Here is a 16980-nt window from a genome sequence, read left to right as displayed (position 1 = left end):
GTGGTGGATACATCCAAGATATAGCTTAATTTCTCAAACAGTATTCCAGTTACTCTTGCAGCACGCCAGCATGCTTTGGCACATGGTTGGGGAATCGCTGATCTGAGGTGCTCCCTTGCCTGATCTCTAAACACATCTCCAATGCACAAGTTGCACACACCTCCCCTGAACTTACCAGTGTAGCTGTCATAAAGAAATTCCATGGTAAAAGTGTTCCAAGGCCAAGAATGAAAAAGATAAGCCAAACAGCCTTATACCTGCAGAGAACAGGGACAATTAAGAGTTCAAGAAGGAGGATGATCTATTTATGGCATTTGCAAACTGTCCTTCATAATCTATATCCCTGGATAGTTTACAATATAAATTAAAAACAAAGATACAATAAAGACAGAAACAAGTGCAAATACAAAACACACCAAAAGCACTTTAAAAAACAACAGAGTAAATTACACAGTAAAACTACCAGTGTTTAAAAAGGTATTCAAAAAGAACAGAAACATTTTTGCTTGGTGCCTAGAAGACAGCAGAGCAGGCACCAGGCGTGCCACTTTGGAGAGGGACTGCCATACCCTAGAGATGTCATTGCTGAAAAAGCCCTCTTCCTGATCACCACCTATTTGATCGCTGATGGCATGAGGATCCACAGAAGACTCCATAGCACAGGGATGGGGAACGTGTGGCCACCCAGATGTTGTTGGACTGCAACTCCCATAATCCCATACCATGCTGGCTAGGGCTGATGGAAGTTGCAGTCCAGCAACATCTGGAGGGCCACACAGTCCCCATACCTGCAGTAAAGTATCTTGATATCAAGGCAGGTTGATGTGGGAGTAGGAGTCCCTTTGATATTGAGAACCAGGCTCAGTGTCTTATTGACCCCTGCTAAAGTGCTAATTAATTATCCTTCCCAGGCTAATGTTTAATCAGAGCCCCCAAAGGGGAGCAAGAGGCTGATCTCCGTCGTTGCCAACACAAAATGTGGGTTATGTGCTCTGCCAGCTGACTCTTTTCTATAGACAGCAGATGGTGGGATCTTTCAAGCAGGTTTTAAGTGGAGATGTCAAGGTGGGAGAAAAAGACCAGAACAATTTCCAGCGGACAAATAGGAAATTTTTGGGAGTACTGAAAAAAAAACCCTCCTATGAAATATTTTATCTTTTGGAATGATGAAATACTGAAGGTTTTACTCAAAATGTGTAGTATTAAGATTTTTATGTACACCAATCTCCAGCCTAATTGTCTGGCAATTCCTGTGTACATTGTAGACATATACAGCACTCAAATCCAATATGCATTTCTGCTCCTCGAATAGGGATGGACAACTTGTGTCCCTCCAGATTGCTCTACAATTCCCGTCAGCTCTAGCCTGCACAAGTAATGCTGAGGGATGATGGGAGTTGTATACCAAAACATCTGGAGGGCCACATGTTGCCCACCCCTGTGCTAGAGAGTGCTGCCATCTTCATGAGAGGAGTATACAAGGTTGTCAACTTGTATTTTTTCCTATTTCTCAGATGACAAAGCTAGAATACACATGCTTAGGTAGTTTGAGTGCAGCTATTTGTAGTGCTCTCTCTCTCTCTCTGGTATTAGGTATATTTGCAATCACCTTTGCATAATATTAAGGCGTTCATACTTTTGAGGCTGCAGTTCAGTGTGTGCTTCTCTGGGATTAAAAGGTAAAAGGTGTCCCCAACCAGTCGTGTCTGACTCTAGGGTGTGGTGCTCATCTCCATTTCTAAGCCGAAGAGCCAGCGCTGTCCGAAGATGCTTCCGTGGTCATGTGGCCAGCATGACTGAACACCGAGGTGCATGGAACGCTGTTACCTTTCCCGCCAAAGCGGTACCTATTTATCTAATTGCAATTTCTTGCTTTCGAACTGCTAGGTTGGCAGAAGCTGGGACTGAAGATGGGAGCTCACTCAGTCATGCAGCACTCGGGTCACGAACTGCTGTCCTGCCGACCTTCTGGTCTGCAGTTCAGGGTCTTAACCACTAAGCCACCGCATCCCCTCTCTGGGATTAAGCGCCACTAAACAAAGCAGATCTTATTTCTGAGTAAACAAGCATAGGTCTTTAAATGTAATAAATACAGCAGTCGTACAATTTTATATACTAAGTTATAAATAATGCATTATGTGTTGTTAAAGCAGTAAAACGTTTAGATTTGATCAGAAAGCATGCACTGTATATATTTCACTTCTCCCCCCGACCCCAGGGAAGAACTTTTTTTCCCAATGGCTTCAAAATTTCTGGAAAGTTTATATCTCTAGTTGTAAACACTATGGAAAGAGAAGTTGGGCCACTCCCAAGCCTATGACAGCCTGATGTAGGACAGAACTGATTTCTGACACTAATTTGTGTCCTTGAAAAGTGTAACGTTTGGCAATTACCTCTCTGTTTTTGAAAAGCAGACTAAAAGGAGGGGACATCCAGTAGCAATGGGCTCCTGCCACACAGATGCACCCTTCAGGCCTTATATGGCCTCCACTTGTGGGCCCCTATTAGAAACTCATGCATGGTATAAATCACTTTGATATTTATTTACAATCTTTACAGTGCTCACTGGACACTGTGATGTAAATTCAGTATTGCTCTAATTTCATTCCCCCCATATCCTCCCAATTTAATTTGTGAGCCTGGCAGGGACATGGGCCCACCTCATGTACAAACAATTTCTGTACTTCAGGGAAGGGAACCTCTTTCAGCTCGAGAGCCAAATTCTATTTCAGAGAAGCTCTCCGGGTTGCATTCCAGTGGCAGGGGCAAAGGCAAAATGGGTGGGCCCCCTAAATACCAGCATATTTTAGTTTGAAGCTCTTACTGTCAGGAGCCAAGTCTTAGGAGAGGCATTTCAACCTTTTAGAAAAAGCAAAAGCCAGGAAACCAGCAGATGATTGGCAGTCAAGAGAAAGTGAGTGGGGTCAGATTTGGCCCACAGGCCTGAGGTTCCTACCCCTGCTGTCCATAGAAAACTTAGTAAGGGGGAGATGCATGTGTATGCATCTGCCCATATTCAGAGTAAGCTTCTTCCTTTCTGGCCCATTGTGTCCCAACCATACCTGTCTTGGGGGCCACTGCCTGTCATTATGGCACCTTGGGCAAGCTTGTGGGACTCTCTTGCGTGTAGTGAATTCTCACCCCTTCACGTTACAGCTGGCTCCCTGTAGAGTCAAAGAAAAGAAAAGCCAGTTAATGGGGGTTGACCTGATTCCAATTTTGTAAGAATGGATTTTAAATGCTTATGTCTGAAAATAGTTTGACTTGTATTTATGCCCACTCCTATCCTGAGATTGTTTTATAACATCTCTTACATGTAATCTATCTTACATGTTTATATTACATATGCCCTGAATTTCTTTGATTCTGTCAAGGCTTGTGCAATAAATAAATGTTTTATTTTATTATGGCATTTTAGTGTATGAAGTACTTTCCAGCCTTTATCTGTCTCACGGTTATCATGCTTATGGGACCCCATTTTCAGTTGTGCATGCTCTCTTCTTTCTCCCTTCTTCTGCAAGAATAGTCCAGCCTCTCCTGAAACCAGGTGAACCCAAAGACTTCCCTTGGTATTTCCTCCTCAAGACTTGCCCTGGCTTGATACAGCCCCACTAGAGATTTCAAGGCTATGGGTTGATTTCACAATGAATGAGCACGTTACTCATTTTGTTCAGGTAACCCAGACATCCCCCACCTCCTCTGTCTGAATGCAATCACTCCCCAACCAGCAACAATTTTGTCAGGAAAATGGAAGACTTCTTCCAGTAAGTATCCTTGTTGCAATTTGCAATGTGATGGACTCCAGCGGTGCAAGTGTCATATTGGACAGTACCCGTGTCATCAGAAGCGGCAGCAGTATGTTTGTCTTCTTGTACCATGCTCCTTTGTTAAAACTTTAAATGTTTTATTTATAAATAGGGGATAAACCTTTCTGCAAGAGAGTTTTCCCACAATTGTAACGTGTAATGCTGCCCATGCTTATCTAAGCACTGCTAGGTAAATGTGCATAGGCTTCTCTTAAGTATCTGAACTCTCCTGCCACTGTGAGAGAGAACACAAGTAGCCCTTTAAAATGTTAAATGTGCTGAATATGAGTGAGTCTACTTCCTCTCGCAGAAGCAATGTCCCACCATTTTTTCTTTCTTGTTTTAAACAAGTGTAGTTTTTTCAAAGATTCGGTAGTATCCAAAGGTAGTCCTACATAGAGTAGACCCATTGAAATGAATGAGACTTATGTTAGTCATGACTAACTTACGTCCCATTCATTCCCATGGATCTACTCTTATGTGGAACTAACTTTGGATACTACCCCACATCATCATCATTCTAGGCAGCCAAGTGTGGCATGGCAACTCCTACTGTTTGCTTGGAATGTATCCAATGCTAGTCCTACTTAGAGAAGACCCACTGAAATGAATAGGACTTAAATTACACTAACGTTTTGTTTTTAAGCAAGCTATTCCATGCCCATCCACCCCCACCTGGGAAAACAGGCTGTCACCCCATGGCAAAAATATCTCTCCATTACTACCTTGCATTACATGGCATATCACCCCACTGATACTAGACTTGATCTGGAGCTAGTAAAGCACTAGGTACAAATCCATTCTCCTCTCTCTTGTGGAAAGGGCTTTCATTTTCAAGGGGAAGAAATGCCAGTCTCAGAATCGTAATGCAAATTTATAGGATGCCATATCACTGACGTCTTCCATTTCTCCATTCCTAAATTCTATTGGATGCTATGAGAGTTGAAATTCCATAATCCTACAGGGTAAAAAGCCAGGTCCCCTGGAAGGTAAAGGATGTTCTTCCTTGCTTTAACCAGATGCAAGCAACATAAATGCCATGTATCACACACAGCCTCTCAGGCACTTCAGAAGGCAAAGGTTGTTGATATACTCTTGAGAATGGCAAGTTTAATTTTTTAAAGTACATTTCTAGCAACTGCAATTGCAAAGGTAAACTTGAAATGTGATTACATTTCAGGAGAAAGTAAAAGGGACACTGACGCATGGTGTTTTTAGCCCTTTTTTGTGGCTAAAAGCACAGATCAAGGGTTCCCAAACTCTGACTCAAGTATTTCTCATTTGTGAGTAAGCATTCTAGAAAAAGACACAGCAGCACAGTACAAGGGCCAAAGCAGTCTCAGAGTAAACACTGTTTGGATGAGATATAGGGCCAGTTCACATGTTATCAAAAAGACTTCATATATGCACCACCAAATTTTTCTGAGCATGTAATCACATGGAAAACCATAGTGTGAGAACCACCCCATCCAGAGATGTACAGTAGCTGCAGCATCACCGTGACAGTTCCTGTGAACACAGCAGTTGGAAAATGTGCTGTCAGGCTCATGGGAATTACTGCCAGGAAACTGAACCCGTATTTGTGAACAGTCATGCTACATGTTTTCATGCAAAAGCACTAACCAAATACAGTTGAGGTGCACTGTCTAGAGAGCCCTTCTGTAATTTACCCAGCCTGGTTCAGGGGCTTTCCCCTCTTCCTACTGCTCATACATTTCAGTGTGTCCCTCTAGAATCAGATCCTCTGGTATCTCTCATCCCATATTCTCTCTCAAACACTGCTTCAATCTATACCTCATATTTCAAAGGAGAAAAACAATCAACCTGCCATCATGACCTGGCCAACTCATGAGCATAACGTTTCACGATCACGCAACTGCGAAGAGTGTTTCTCCACTCTATCGACAATGCTGCCCCCACTTCCACCGCAGAAAGAGATTCCAAATGCAGACCAAGCACAAGCGGAGTTCTGTTTCACAGCCACGCTAGCTAATGTGACCAACAGACGCGACCGAGGAACTGGTATTTGGTAACAAGAAACAAAAACAATAAAATATACTGTCAGAGCACGCTACAGTGGGGGCTTCCAAAACCCATAACGCAGAGAAAGTTTTGCAGAAGGCTCCTCCTTTGCTATGCTGCCTGCAAACATCGGCACACCTGTGCCCAAACAGAGCACTCTTGAGCAAAGCAAACACTGCATGTACCTGAGTGTACACAGCTGACCGTGTCTCAGGTTGTTGAGCTTAATCCTGTGCTGGGAGGCATATATTTGAAGGAAGCAGGACTAAGCTACGGCATCCTTTTTGGGGGAGTGGCAGGGGCTAAGCCCGTGTCAGAGTCACAGCAGCTGGAGAGTTTGTCCTGGCCTCTGTGGTCAGCAGTGTCCGGTTGCCACATCTGGTGGGTGGCTTGAGGTCACTGCTGAAGTGAGGAAATCACAGATTTCCAGACAGGACCAGAACAGCAGCAACAGCTCGGGGATTATATGGGAATGGAGGAAGCTTGGCTCTGTCAGGAAGGATAAGCAGGGTTGCAGGATCAGCTGGGCTAAGCTAGCCTATGCTCATTCGTAACATGGTAAATCCCTGTCCCCTTTCAGGAAGGCTTCCTTGCACCCCTGCTTCATTACACCCCCTGACTTGCACCTCTCCTACTTCCCCAGATGCCAACAAGGCTATGATGGGAAACTAATTCACAGGCAGGAGGATAAAAACTTAAAATCATCAGTCACACAAGTGACACAGTTCTGTGGGCACAAATCCAGAACTGAACACTCTTTGGAAAGGATACCCATGGACAAAAGGCCATAATGGACATAGCCCATGTTCTCTTCCTGGTTGCGTTTGCCACACACCTCTAATTTTTTTCCAAAGAAAGCTGTGTTTTGTTCATAAGAAATGAGGCAGAGTTAGGAACTGGAGGTGTGTGTGGGGTGGAGGTATCCAGCTCTTACAAGGAATCCTACAATAAACAAGAGTAATCCAGCCATCACAGAGTGGAGTAAAGTAAGCCAGGGGCACAAAGCCCCCAGAATTCAGGGAGCTGCTCAATAACAAATGAATATATACAATCCTGAACTTTTGGGTGACTCTACATAATAAACAAGTAATTTGATATGTCTTTATAACAACAAACTAGCCTTTTAGGAATTGGCAGTCATCAGGAAGAGCCAGTATTCTCAAACAATTCTGCAGTTGGCAGCTGGGGGAAGCTGGTTCTGTCTCAGCAAAGCAGTTTGCAAAGCCTGTTTACCAATATATTAGTTTGTGGAAATTTATGGTGCTGTCATAACAGCAATGTCATAGTTCTGGAACGTTTGGCCTTCCTCTCAAGGCCATGCCTGATGACGTATCAAGAGGAACTACAAAACCCTTTGCCACCGAGCCAGTCAAAAATAACCATTTCTCTTCCCAAAACACCTTATAAAAAATAGGGAACGTATTTAAAAAATCTGGGGATAGTCCATACGTCTTGTCTAGAAGTGATGACATTTGTCAAAGCATCCAAACGCTTTCTAGCTTCTCTCCTGAACAGGAAGCCAAAGAGAAGGAGAGCATGAAAAGTGCAGGAAGAACAAGGCCATGAAGCTCAGAAGCAGGGTAGGACAGTAAGGAACATCTCCTGGTATTTGTCCCCAACATCTGGTAATCCTACTGGTTCCATCATGGCTAATAGCTACCAATGATGGGACCCTTGCCTGGAGAGCTTACCTTTGAAGGGCCTAAATATGCAATACAGAGATGAGTAGCAAAGCCCAGAGGGCTGCTTTCTGTAAAGAAAAATACTTTGGGAGAGGGCAAATTTGAGCACAGAAGTGTGTGTGTGTGTGTGTATGTGTGTGTGAGAGAGAGAGAGAGATTGGCCCTTTCCCCACTATCTATTTTTCTGCTTGAAACTGCACCCTCCTGCATTTGAAGGGAGAAACACATGTCCCCCCACAGAAAGCAGCAGGGAGGGAGGTAATTTGGAGTAAAAACATGGGTAGTAGGAAAAGTGATGTGTGTGTGTGCATTTCTTTATTAAGAATATTTTTTGATCACCTCTCTACTCAATGACTGCTCAAGTCGATGTCCAATAAAAATACAAAGATTAAAATACATAAAAATGCAAAAACCTAAAACCTACTTTTAAATCGGAGATTAAATGATAAAAACAGAGAGCGACATTAACTATTAAAAGATTGGCATATATGTAGTGTATATCCATGGGCTGGATTCATGATTTGCCTTTGGTGGGTGGGAGGGATCAATTGATGGAAAGCGCCTGTGCACGATTTTGGGGGCTCTCCTCTCCCCCTGTAACACAGCTCACCTTATTCAGCAGGGTCCCCCAACCCTCTGTGTAGCATTGTCAGAGGGCTGGAGGAGCTGTCATGGCGAGGAGGGCACAGGGAATTCCACTTCCTCCAGCCCAGTTGCACGTGCCTAAATATGGATCCAACCCTGTATCTATATCCACACACATACAGCTTCTCTACTCAAAACCACACCCTCCAGAAGCTACTTTGTTTTCTTTCTTTTACAAAAGGCAGTCCTGGCTTAGTGATTCAGGGCTTGCACCTGTGTGTGGTAAGCCCTCATTAAGACAGGTAAGACAAAAATGATGGGAGAGGAAACAAGTCATAAAATGTATTTATTCAATAAACAAATAAAAATAAATAAAACGATTAACAGAGATGAAGAAAGGAAATACAAAAGCAGCTGCATTGGCCCTAAGAAAAAATCCAAAATCCATATAGTGTAATAAATGTATTAGGCCAACTCAAAGATCACAAGAAATCTGCAAACTTTCAAGATTTCCAGATCTCTGCATCAGGCATTTTTGTAACATCTTGCTTGATGAACTGGAAATCTCAACAGCTGGCACATTTTTTGTGACTTTTGAGTTGGCCTAATAAAGGTATTACACTATATGCGGTTTGGAAGAAAGGTTTAGCAGACAAAGAAAGGTTTAGCAGACAAGATGGAGCTACAGCGGACCTGGAAAGGTATCACAAAAGAATGAGTTATAATAAGGAGGGACCTGAAGGAAGAGGAGTTGGCTCAAAGAACAGAGAAGAGAAAATTATTCCAGACATGGGAAGGGGCATGAGAGAAGGCACAGAAGCAGGAAGTTAGAAGGGGACAAGCAGAGGGAACTGAGAGCAGGTGAGCTTGTCCAAGGCTGAAGGCCTGAGAATGAATGGAGATAGGAAAGGAGAGATAATCAGGAGCAGATGGGTAGGAGACATTTTAGAGTCAAGTGCTTCCTCTTGCTTGTGCTTAATGAGTAACTCTTGTTTATCGTAGTGTTGCTGGCAAGAAGTGGGCTCCTAGCTCGGTTTTTCCGTTTCGACACTGCCTCATTTCCAGTGAACACAGCACAGCTTTCTTTGGAATTAATGTGGAAATGTGAGTAAAAGCAACCAGAATGAGACCATGGACTGTATCCACTGTGGCCCATTTCCATGGCATCCATTCCTAACAGTGGTGGATTCTGGATTTGGGCCCACAAAAAGCTGTCTTTGTGCATGACAGATAATTTTAATTCTTATTCTCCATTCTATGAACCAGATTCCACTTCGCAGGTGTACTGCCATCCTTGTGACACCCCTGAAGGAAATGATTTTCTCTTACACTTTCTCAGATGCCAACAAAACTATGGCAGTTCCTGTGAGTGTGCAAACTAAATGCTTCCAGAAATTAACCCAAGGAAATTGCAGCTGTTACCTGGGAAGGATTTGGTTCTCACACTATATGTTTTCATGCAAAAGCACTAACCAAACACAGTTATTTGTAACATATCAACCGGTCTTTAGTTAACCCAGCCTAGTTCTGTTGTTTGCCCTCTTGCTACTGCTTCATACATTTCAGTGTGTCCCTCTAGAATCAGTATCTCTCGTCCCATATCCTCTCAAACATTGCTTCAACCTATACTTGATATTTCAAAGGGGGAAAACAATCAACCTGCCATCATGACCTGGCCCGCTTATGAGCATAACATTTTACAATCATGCAACTGCGAAGAATGCTTCTTCACTCTATCTATAATGCTACCCCAACTTCCATTGCAGAAAGAGAATCCAAATGCAAACCAAGCACAAATGGACTTCTCCTGTACTGAAGCGAGAGAGAATTCAAGCCAGGCAGAATGGAAACTCAGACTTCTAAAACCTGTGTTTTTCTACATAGCCCTACCCTGGTTTCGGTTTCATAGCCATGCTAGCCAATATGACCAGCAGACATAACCCAAGAACATATGGCAACAATAAACAACAACAATAAAAAGACACTGTGACAACGCCCTCTAGATGTTTTATAGACCAGCCTTCCCCAACCTAGTGCCCTCCAGATGTTTTGGACTTCAACTCCCATCAAACGCAACATGGCCAATAGTGAGGGGTGCTGGGAGTTGGTAGTCCAAAACATCTGGAGGGTGCCAGGTTGGGGAAGGCTGTTATGACTATTTCATCAGATGAAGGAGGAGATTATATAAAATACTAGATATTTATTATAAGCATAACATTCACGACATAAAAAAGAATCCCTTTTCAAGCAGGCAGCAATACCTTTAATTTTAAATATTTTCAATACAGATCATGCATATAGAACCTCAGGGCCAGAGGCCAAAATCCAGCCTGCTTGGGGTCCCAATCTGGCTCTCCAGGCTCTCCCAGATTGCCAGACCCCTTTCCCATGGCTCTTTCCCCTTTCCCCCAGCCACTGATTGTTTGGTGGTTTTGCAACATTTGTGCAGTGTTTTCCCCATGCTAAAGGTTGGAATGCCTCTCCTAAGGCTTAGATACTGGCAATAAGAACTTTAAGCTACAATTAGCTGGTATTTTTAGGGGTTTGACCCTGTCCTTTTTAGGGGTTTGACCCTGTCCACCCGCCACTAGAATGCAGCCCCCGAGAGCTTCTCTGAAATGGAATGCAACCATTGGGCTGAAAGAGGTTCTGCACCCCTGGTATAGATACTTATTAAAACTGCAGTCATTAGATAAGCATTCCCTCTGCTCTCACACATAGAATGGAATGCCTCTGCTAAGACTGCACTTGTTGCAACACCACTTAAAAACGACAGTATGGTTTTTCTTTAAAAATAATCATTTTAATCATATGCAAATATATGCAGATTCAATCTGTAAATTAATCAACTAAGGGCGCAATCCTATGCAGATAGGTGGCCACCTCCAAACTCGGAGGCAACCGCCTATCCAATGCAATGCAGGAGAAGCACGGAGGGGATCATTCTCTCTGCACTTCTCCTGCCCTGCATTTTCAGCAAGACAGCTGATATCAGCTGTCTAGCCACAGGAGGGCGGAGTGGGGGAGGAGGCTGCCGGATGACACATAGGATGTGTCATACCGGCATTTCCGTCCTCCCTGCCCCAGAACGCCCTCCGGAACACCCTGTTTTGGCTGCTCCACGCTCCTCTTGTGAGCACGGAGCTGTTCTGCGCTGCATATGAGGCACCGTGGAAGTGGGGAGGTCGGTTCTCCGGGAACCGACCTTGGAGTGTGGGCTCTGAGGTCGGTTCCTGGAAAACTAGATATCCTATGGCTGTCTAGCCACTGACTAGTGGCCATAGGATTGCTCCCTAAAGTATTTAAATTTGCACACCTAATTGGCTAAGCTTTCTTTAATTAGGTGACAGTCCTAGCAGTTATACACACATTGGATTAGGTACACTGGAAGATAAATCAAGTTAGCAAGGTGAGAAGTAACAGTGCAATCCTGTGCATATCTGCTCAAAAGAAAGTCCCACTAAGTTCAATGAAGTTTACTCCCAGGTAAGTGGGTATAGGTTTGCAGGCAAAGACTGACAAAAAAGAAGGAAAAAACTGCCATCCTCACAGATATATCTCTTGCAGGCTAATGTGCTAAGCACAAAAAACATGGGCGTGAAGATAATAAAAAATGGATATAGCTAGAACGTGATCCTTACTATTGTCCTTTACTTCAGGAGTAAGCAGAAAGTAGATCTCCAGAGGTTTTGGAGCTCCCAAACTCCCAGCATTCCTGACCATTGACCATGCTGGCTGGAGCTTCTGGGAATTGAAGTCCAAACCATCTGGAGATCTACCTTCTGCCCACCCCTGCCTTACTATGAATTTAATATTATCACCGATACACAAATTACTTGAGAGCTAGGATAACAAAGCAGCTTAAAAATGGGAGCTGGAAGGGAGTTGCAATGTCACCCCTAGAAGAAGGTGGGAAAGCAGAGCTCCTGTCCCAGGTGGGGCAAATTTATTAAAAACAGCAGCCCAAACTGGGTGGGAATCAACGAAACAAAGATTCAAAAGGTCATGCAACAGAGTTCTCTTCCACTTTGAGAAATATACAGCCTGAAAACGTACTGTAGTTGGCAAAACAATCTTAAAAGCGCTAGTTACTTGGACAAGGAAGAAGGCCCAAATATGGTGTGCAAGTTCCTGGGAACAACTAAAGAGGACTGGGAGTTTATGGCAGCCATTATGGGTCAAATTAAGTAGGTCTGGCAAGAGAGCTAACAGCAGAATGGGCTGTAGCAGGACAATCAAATCCCTCAAAACCAAGTTTTCAGGCTAATGGAAAAGCTGGCCAACATGGCCAAAACTGGAGATGAAGCACTTAAATTAGGAATCAAACATCTCTAACAAGTGAAAATATCTAATACAGACCTCCTACGTGTAGAAGACCTGGAAAATCATAGGAGATGCCCCAACATGATTATCCTAGGGATCCAAATATCCCAGGAAAGACAAGATCTAATAGCCTTTCTGATAACATGGTTTTCAAAACTCTTTCCAGAACTGAAAGTGAACCCCTGACAACGTAGAACATGCTCATAGAGCTCTAGCTCTCAAATCATAAGCAGGAGGGAATCCTAGAGATATCATTTATAAGATCCATCAGCTTGTTAAAAGATGACATCTTTTGAAAGACAGCACTGCAAGACAACACAAAACCAATGAATATGAGGGGGAACAGGTTGTTTTTCCAAGATCTGCCTAAAGACGCTATGAATTAGCAAATCTTTTAGATACCTTACCAAACAACTAAGAGGGGCTGGCATCTAGTCACACTGCAGATTTCCACTCAGAATCATTAATATGCAAGATGACACAACACACATAATATACACCCACCCTGAGGACAAAAGCTACTAGCACTCTTCAGTCTTGATCCTGGAGAAGAAGATCCTAATTTAGAGGAGGATGGAGATGTGGATAATAAAACCAGCCGTACACCTTATAGATGGTTGTAGAAACCTAGGAAAAAAAGAAATTTCCAGTAAAAAATGGTCCCTTCTCAGGGCGCAACAGAGGTCTCCAACACCTCCCTGATTTAAACTAAATGAGACAGAGGCAAGAAATGAAGAACAACACAAGATATATTCCAAAACTGTAAGACTGGAATTAAAATCTGTACAATTAGGGGGGAAAGGAAAGGTTTACAATAACTGGTTAAGTTAGTAAGAGGTTTTGTAAGAAAAAAACTAGCATTAATATGCGACGGGGATATTTTTATCCTTGGGTTGCAATCCTATACATACTTACCTGTAAGTAAGCTCCACTGAAAACAATGAGACTTGCTTCTGAGTAGACATGCATAGGCGTGTACTGTTAATGAGGCTAACTTTGTGCCATTTTAAACCATTTTACCTATAGAAAAACAGAGAGGCCACATTTTTCTGGACCCAATACCATGCATTCACCAAGAAGGCTAAAACGGTATTGTGTTTTCTGATATGTAATCAGCTCAAAGCAGATCAAGCAGTTATTTAACATAGGGCTTTAAAAAAACAACAACAACGCTATCATAAAACCTCAACCCCACCCCAACCCCACTTGCTCAAATTCAGTGGTATCCAGAATGTTTCTGAGATAAGGAAGAACCATGTTTTGACTGACCTTCAAAAGGATGCCAAAACACCCTGAAAATTGCTGGACTTTCCTGTCTCTTTCTCCCTTCCTTCCTTTGCCTTGTTTTTAAGCTGATAAGTACGTCTCTGCTGTGTCTCTTTTGATGTCCTTCTGCAAGAGGAGATAGTATGATATGAAGAGCACAACAACTCTCAGTTTCTTGGGATAAACACAGAGAAGACAAAGGATGAAGAATTTGACTGCAGGTGTGCCATAATTTGTAAGCAAATGCTTCTTTTATTGTTTTTTCTTTTTCTTGTATCTGATGTAAATCAGGCCCTGCATTACCAAGCCTTCCCCAACCTGATGCCCTCGAAATGTGTTGGACTACAACACCCACAGTCCTCAGTCAGCACGGGATAGACTACATCACCACCCTATGGACATTGCTTCAAGCAGCTCCCATGTGGTTGCTGGTGTGTAGCCCAGGATTCAAACAGACAAATATTCATCACTTGACCAAAGAACTGCATCAAGAATGGTTTCTAGTAATCCTCAGGTCAAATGCATCAGGATTTAGTACCTCTCACTAGAGATTTTTGATACCCGCTAACAATCTTTATTGTCACAATATATTATATGGGTCCACCCTTTGGCTCACCACGTAGTGGCTTGCTTCATAGATCTTGCCCACCACATGGAGTCTTTCCATGCCACCACTAGCCAGAATGTGTGGCAGAAAAAAAAGAGCGGTTGGTGGTAACTAGGAATGGGGGAGAAATTTGTTCAGTTAACGTTTTAATGCGAACTTACCTAATTTCGCACTTTTGAACCACTGTGTGAACTGAAATTCAAGTTAGCCTTAGAACTTTGCACTTTTCTGAATTTTGCAATGGAGTTTTCCAATCAAAAAATGCTTACAAAAATGTGCATACTAAAGAAAATAATGTTCAAATATGTGTTCTTTAGGAAACATGCTTACAAAAATATGCAGAATAGGTAAAATGCATACAAAAAGGAGAAATGTTTAAGGAGAAATGTGCACAAAAATGCTTATGAATTTTCATGCAGACTTTTTTATCTTGATGTTTGGGACAAACCAAACCCAAGACTGGAGAAATTCTCAAAGTTCAATACAAACTGAATTTAAGATTGGAAATATGAGAAACTGAGAGAAACCAAAATGGACATATTTGTCCATCTGTAGTGGGTTACTCTACAATGCCTACATGTTATGGCTGCTGTGTGGAGTAGCAGCTACCACAGAGAGGCTGTTTCACATGGTCTTCATGTAAACCGGTCCGTAGGTTCTTTAATTCTGACTAGGGGTGATTAATGAGGGCAACACAGAAATGGACATTCCTTTCCTGCAATGGTCCTGAAGATGCAAAATGCTCCCTCCCTGACATCTGTCTGTTTTTGGTATAGGCCAAAGATCACAAAGCTCTCAGCAAAAGTTACAATGCTTTCTACTCCAGCTTTATTACCTGTTGTTAATTTCTAAAAGAAAAAAAGTGTCATGATTCAAGCCGCCTAGAAGCCACAGCTTCTGACCCAGGAGTCTTGTCCCTTGGTCCCGTATGTGTAGAGATAAGCTGTAGTTACTGACTGTTGAGGGAACCGCTCTCTCTCCATGTTCAGAGGCACTCTTCTTTATCACTCCTTCACATGTTCCAGGGCAGAGACTTTGGTACTAAAAAAAAGTTTCGGGGCTGAACCCAGCTTACTCCACTATTCGTTCCATGAAGAAGGAATATGGCTCCCAGTGTAGGAACACATAAATTTTGCTCTGCAATATAGCATCCACTCAGCTCTTCTTCCCTTTTTCTTCCCCTCTTCTACATAAGCTTTTGCATCTCCATATGCAAGCACTGGAATGACTTTTGGGAACTGCACATGGACCAGAAAACAGTGAGATGAATGGAAAGGGAGAATATCTTCCATAACACACCCCCCCCCCCCGTTATTTCAATTGCCACATGGCTTGGGGAAAAGCTGTGAAGCAAGGCCCACAAGGGTTCCCAGGTGCCCATGGGAAGCCCACAAGCAGGACATGAGCGCAACAGCACCCTCCCACTTGTGTTTCCCAGCAACTGGCATACCGCCTTTGATACTGGAAGTCAATACAGCTATCATAACTAATCGCTATTGAAAGCCTTATACTCCATGAACTTGTCTAATCTCCTTTCAAAGCCATCCAGGTTGGTAGCCATCACTACATCTTGTGGTAGTGAATTCCATAGTTTAACTATGCACTGAATCACCATAACTGGAAATGATGGGTAAATGATATCATGTTCATGATAACATTGTAAGTACTCTTGTGAGCACTTATTCAACCATCTTCACTCCCCTGCTCCACAGGCCTTAAAATTGCTACACAAGCCGCTAATGCAAGAATATAAGTGCCCTGAATCCCCAGTTTTAATCCATTAAAACTGGTTCCAAGGAGGCTTTGACAATGGCAAAAGAGAATGAACGAAAGGGCAATCAAAACCAGGGCCCCAACTATATGAGCCATTTGCCCCGCTGCAGCTTCGAAGGGAAGATCTTTGCAACAGATGACACAGTTGCCACTTCACAGCCCAATTGTGGTTTTCACGGAGAAATTTTCTTGGAGTCCATTTGCTGCGAAGTTTTCACTTGCTTCGGATTCACTGTAGGGAGTTGAGCTATCTGTCCCTTCCTCCGATTGAAATTGCAGAGTCGTTAGCGATAGCGTCACTATGATGCCTTTTCGCCCCTCCACCTTCATCCTTCGCAGCTCCGCAGTTACAGGGCATGAACAAGCAGGCTGGTAGAAGGGAAAGTAGCCTGGGGCAGGGGGAGAGCAGAGGGGCAAACATGTCTACCGGGAAGTAACTCATTGCCTTCGGTTCCACGTCGCTGCCCCTCTCACTTTAAGTATCAAGCTTGAGTGGAAATTTTCAGCTACAAAGGAACACAGCTGAGAAATGCTGCATGCCTGTGGATTCGAAGCTGCTCAGTTGAGAAAGAGTGGGTGCCAGGGTGGATGATTTTCATAAACATGTACTCAGAAGCGCTTCATTGAGCCTGTGTTTGTGTGTGTGTGTGGGGGGAGCCTGTTGATTGAGCAGCTGAGTAACTACGTGTTACTCGCTCTCTCCTCCTCCCCAGCTCCGCACTCTCTGCTCTCAATGCCAGCTCAATCTCCCGAGGCGGCGGCTGCCCGCTTACCTGCCCACCTCAGAAATGTGTATGTGGGGTTTCTGATGAATGTCTACTCACAAGCAAGTCCTGCATGCTACTCGCTCTCTCCTCCTCCCCAGCTCTGTGCTCTCTGCTCTTCCTAGCTTGGGAAGAGCTTTAACCCTCCCATC

General features: G+C 43.4%; 1 protein-coding gene across 13 annotated transcripts in view; it reads right to left on the bottom strand.

Annotated features, from left to right (window-relative positions):
* The window catches only part of SLC29A1 (solute carrier family 29 member 1 (Augustine blood group)), a 115667-nt gene that overhangs the window by 16110 nt on the left and 82577 nt on the right, over positions 1-16980 (bottom strand). For 5 of the 13 annotated variants that reach the window (XM_084828476.1, XM_084828474.1, XM_084828478.1 and 2 more), the window contains 5 exons: positions 13688-13810; positions 13334-13438; positions 12923-13045; positions 3063-3164; positions 176-257 (listed from right to left, as the gene is read on the bottom strand). In XM_084828476.1, coding sequence (XP_084684602.1) covers positions 176-257; positions 3063-3088 — 108 coding nt within the window. In that variant the 5' untranslated portion in view covers positions 3089-3164; positions 12923-13045; positions 13334-13438; positions 13688-13810. The remainder of the gene's footprint in view (positions 1-175; positions 258-3062; positions 3165-12922; positions 13046-13333; positions 13439-13687; positions 13811-16980) is intronic. The other 8 variants (XM_084828485.1, XM_084828483.1, XM_084828480.1 and 5 more) reach the window with 3 other exon arrangements.

The sequence above is a fragment of the Heloderma suspectum genome, chromosome 1 (genome assembly GCF_057233095.1).
Source record: "Heloderma suspectum isolate Gila_16-S chromosome 1, 16-S_ref, whole genome shotgun sequence".
NCBI lineage: Eukaryota > Metazoa > Chordata > Lepidosauria > Squamata > Helodermatidae > Heloderma > Heloderma suspectum.
The sequence above is the reverse complement of the archived record's forward strand: the minus strand, read 5'-3'. Positions and strand labels throughout refer to the sequence as shown.